The following is a 2,684-nucleotide window of genomic DNA, read 5'->3' on the forward strand; positions in this document are numbered from 1 at the left end:
TGACCATCCCCCCTGGGGGGTGATTTCTCGCTTTCTGTCTCTATGTCTCTCTCTGTCTGGCGAGCGCACGTGCCCTACAGTGAAAATCTCACCAAAAAATAAATAAATAAATAAGTAGAATTAAATAAATAATTCTTTAAAAAATACAATTTAATTAAGAAAAAAAAAGCTATGGAGCCAGTAGGTGGCATGGTAGTTAGGACGCTGGACTCCCACATGGCCAACCACGGTTCAAGTCCTGGACCTGGCAGCTTGCTTTCTCGCTTTTCTTCTCTCTCTGGTGAGTGCACATGCCTTATATAAAATTTTAAAGTAATAGTAATAAATAAAAATTCAATTATTGGTGCTGTCAAGTGGTGTGGTGGCTAAAGGTGCTGGATTCCCACATGGCCGACCGCAGTTCGAGTCCTGGACCTGGTGGCTTGCTTTCTCACTTTCCCTTTCTCTCTCTCTCTGTCTCTGTGTGATCAAATTAAAAAAACAATAACATATGGAATTAAATAAGTAAATGTTTTTTAAAAATTAAACTGTTTAAAGACAAAGATAAATGACCTATCTCAGAGTTTCTGGGGCCCCAGGGGTGAGCCACGGTGCCATAGTTGCTCCCACATAGGGAAGTCCTGGGTCTGAGGACGCCCCGGCACACCCAGGCACCTGGGCCCTGATCCCAGCTGCTGAGGTGGGCAGGTTGCAACATGAAGATCCTGGGGTGCCTCTGCCTCAGGAGAAATAAATAAACAAACAAAAAGAGCCTCTGAAATGGCCCCATAGCCCAGAGGTTGAGGCAGCTGGATCCCACATGGCCAACGACACTGGGCACATGCAGGTGCGCACCCAAATCCTCAACACGGGGAGAGCTGGAGGACCGATGGCAGCATGGCCGCGCCCCGCCCCCGGGGGTGCTTCCTCCCTCCTGTCTGTCTGTCTCTGGTGACCACTGCGCCCTCTGGCAAGTAAGACGGTTTCTATTCATGGGGCGGGGAATGACAGAACAGGTGAGCAGGCAGCAGGTGAGAAGGAGAGAAGGGCTCGGAAGCAGGAAAACGGCTGTGGGAGGAGGAAGGCTGGGAGGGGGCGGAGCGTTTCGTGGGTCGGAAAGGAAAACCTTAGGTGACAGCTGAGCATGAGCTTCAAGACGCTGAGGGGGAGACCAGCAGTTAATGGCTGTCGCTGGACTCCCACGTAGTTGACCGCGGTTCGAGTCCCGGACTCGGTGGCTTAAACTCACGCCGGGTGCATGTGCGTGCGTGCTCAGGATCCCGAGAGGAGAATGGAGAAGGGATTGCGGCGTGGCCATCCCCCCTGAGGGGTGATTTCTCGCTTTCTGTCTCTCTGTCTCTCTCTGTCTGGTAAGCGCACGCGCCCTATAACAAAAACCGCTCAAAAAAAAAAAAAAAAAAAAAAAAGCTGGGGGGACAACGGGGGGGGGCCCTGGAAAAAAAAAAAAAAAAAAAAAAAAAAAGACGCTGAGGGGACAGCAGTGAGGGACTCTGAGAACAGTGAATTGCTGAGAAGAATGGCTCTGGGGGTCTTGCTCCCACCGCATCTATGTCCCCCAACAATGGATGACAGCACCCTCCCCCAGGAGGGTGAAGGCCCCAGGCCCCCAGCTCCTACTCCCCTGAGAAGCCCCTGGTGGCACCCACACTGTCCTGCCCATCTCACCGATGACATAGGAGAGGATGAGAGTCCAGCCCGTGACGAAGGCCAGCAGCTGCCCCACTGTGACGTAGCTGTAGAGGTACGCAGAACCGGGGCCTGGGACCCGGGCCCCGAACTCGGCATAGCAGAGTCCAGACAGCACCGTCGGCAGGGCGGCCGCCAAGAAGCAGAGGACGGTGGCTGGGCCGGCTTTGTCCTTGGCCACGTCCCCGACCAGGACGTACACACCCACGCCCAGGGTGCCGCTCACACCCAGAACCACCACGTCCAGGGGCTCAGACACGGGGTCATGCGGCCCTCGGGGCCCGTGCGTGGCTCCAGGGGCTTCCTGCGCTTCAGTTTCTGAGCAAAGAGGCAAACTTCCTGCCACAGCATCCCAGCTGGGCGGCCGCGGATCTGCCGGGGAAGACACAAAGCCATCAGGGCGAGGCCGGTGGTTCCCCCCCCTGGGAGCCTGATCCCTCAGGGCTGGCTGCAGTTCCAGTCCGGCCCCACAGCGCGTGGAACGTGCTGGGCACATGTGTGTGCGTGCCCGAAGTCCCAGAGGGGTGAAGTGGAGGAGAGGGGATTGTGCTGTGACCAGGCCCCACTGGGGGAACTTTCCCCCTTTCTCTCTCTCTAACACATTTTCCTCTGACTTTAAAGAAAGGGGGAGCATTGGCCACGGGAGCAGTGGGGTATGGGAGCCGAGGCCAAATCCACGAGTCTAAGCCTTGGTGCGTTTACGTGTAAATTACAATCGGAATACTTTTGCTTGAAGAAACAGGAACACCAGCTTCCGCAGGGTGCCTGGCACATGGCAGCTGCTCAGCTGATCAGTCAAGTGGCCAGGAGTGCCGATCCGGAGCCCAATGCTCGGGTCCGAATCCAGCCCTGATTGACTGATCCCACAGGGCTTCTGAGCACCCCCATCTCCCCTCTGCGCAGCGTTCAGCACACCATCACCACGCACCCTCCCTTCCTGGGCAGGGCGAAGAGCTTCTGTGTGGCCTGGCGCCTGGGTCCTGGAGCTGGGAGCTGTC

At 55.9% G+C, this 2,684-nt stretch overlaps 1 protein-coding gene across 1 annotated transcript in view; it reads right to left on the reverse strand.

Annotated features, from left to right (window-relative positions):
* Positions 1-2,037, reverse strand: part of LOC102495936 (cationic amino acid transporter 3-like) — a 12,303-nt gene extending 10,266 nt beyond the window's left edge. Inside the window, 2 exon segments of the mRNA XM_014586364.1 lie at positions 1,666-1,935; positions 1,938-2,037. Coding sequence (XP_014441850.1) covers positions 1,666-1,935; positions 1,938-2,037 — 370 coding nt within the window.
* Positions 2,038-2,684: the final 647 nt, after the last annotated feature.

Source organism: Tupaia chinensis, unplaced genomic scaffold (assembly GCF_000334495.1).
Source record: "Tupaia chinensis unplaced genomic scaffold, TupChi_1.0 Scaffold000131_1, whole genome shotgun sequence".
Classification (NCBI taxonomy): Eukaryota; Metazoa; Chordata; class Mammalia; order Scandentia; family Tupaiidae; genus Tupaia; species Tupaia belangeri.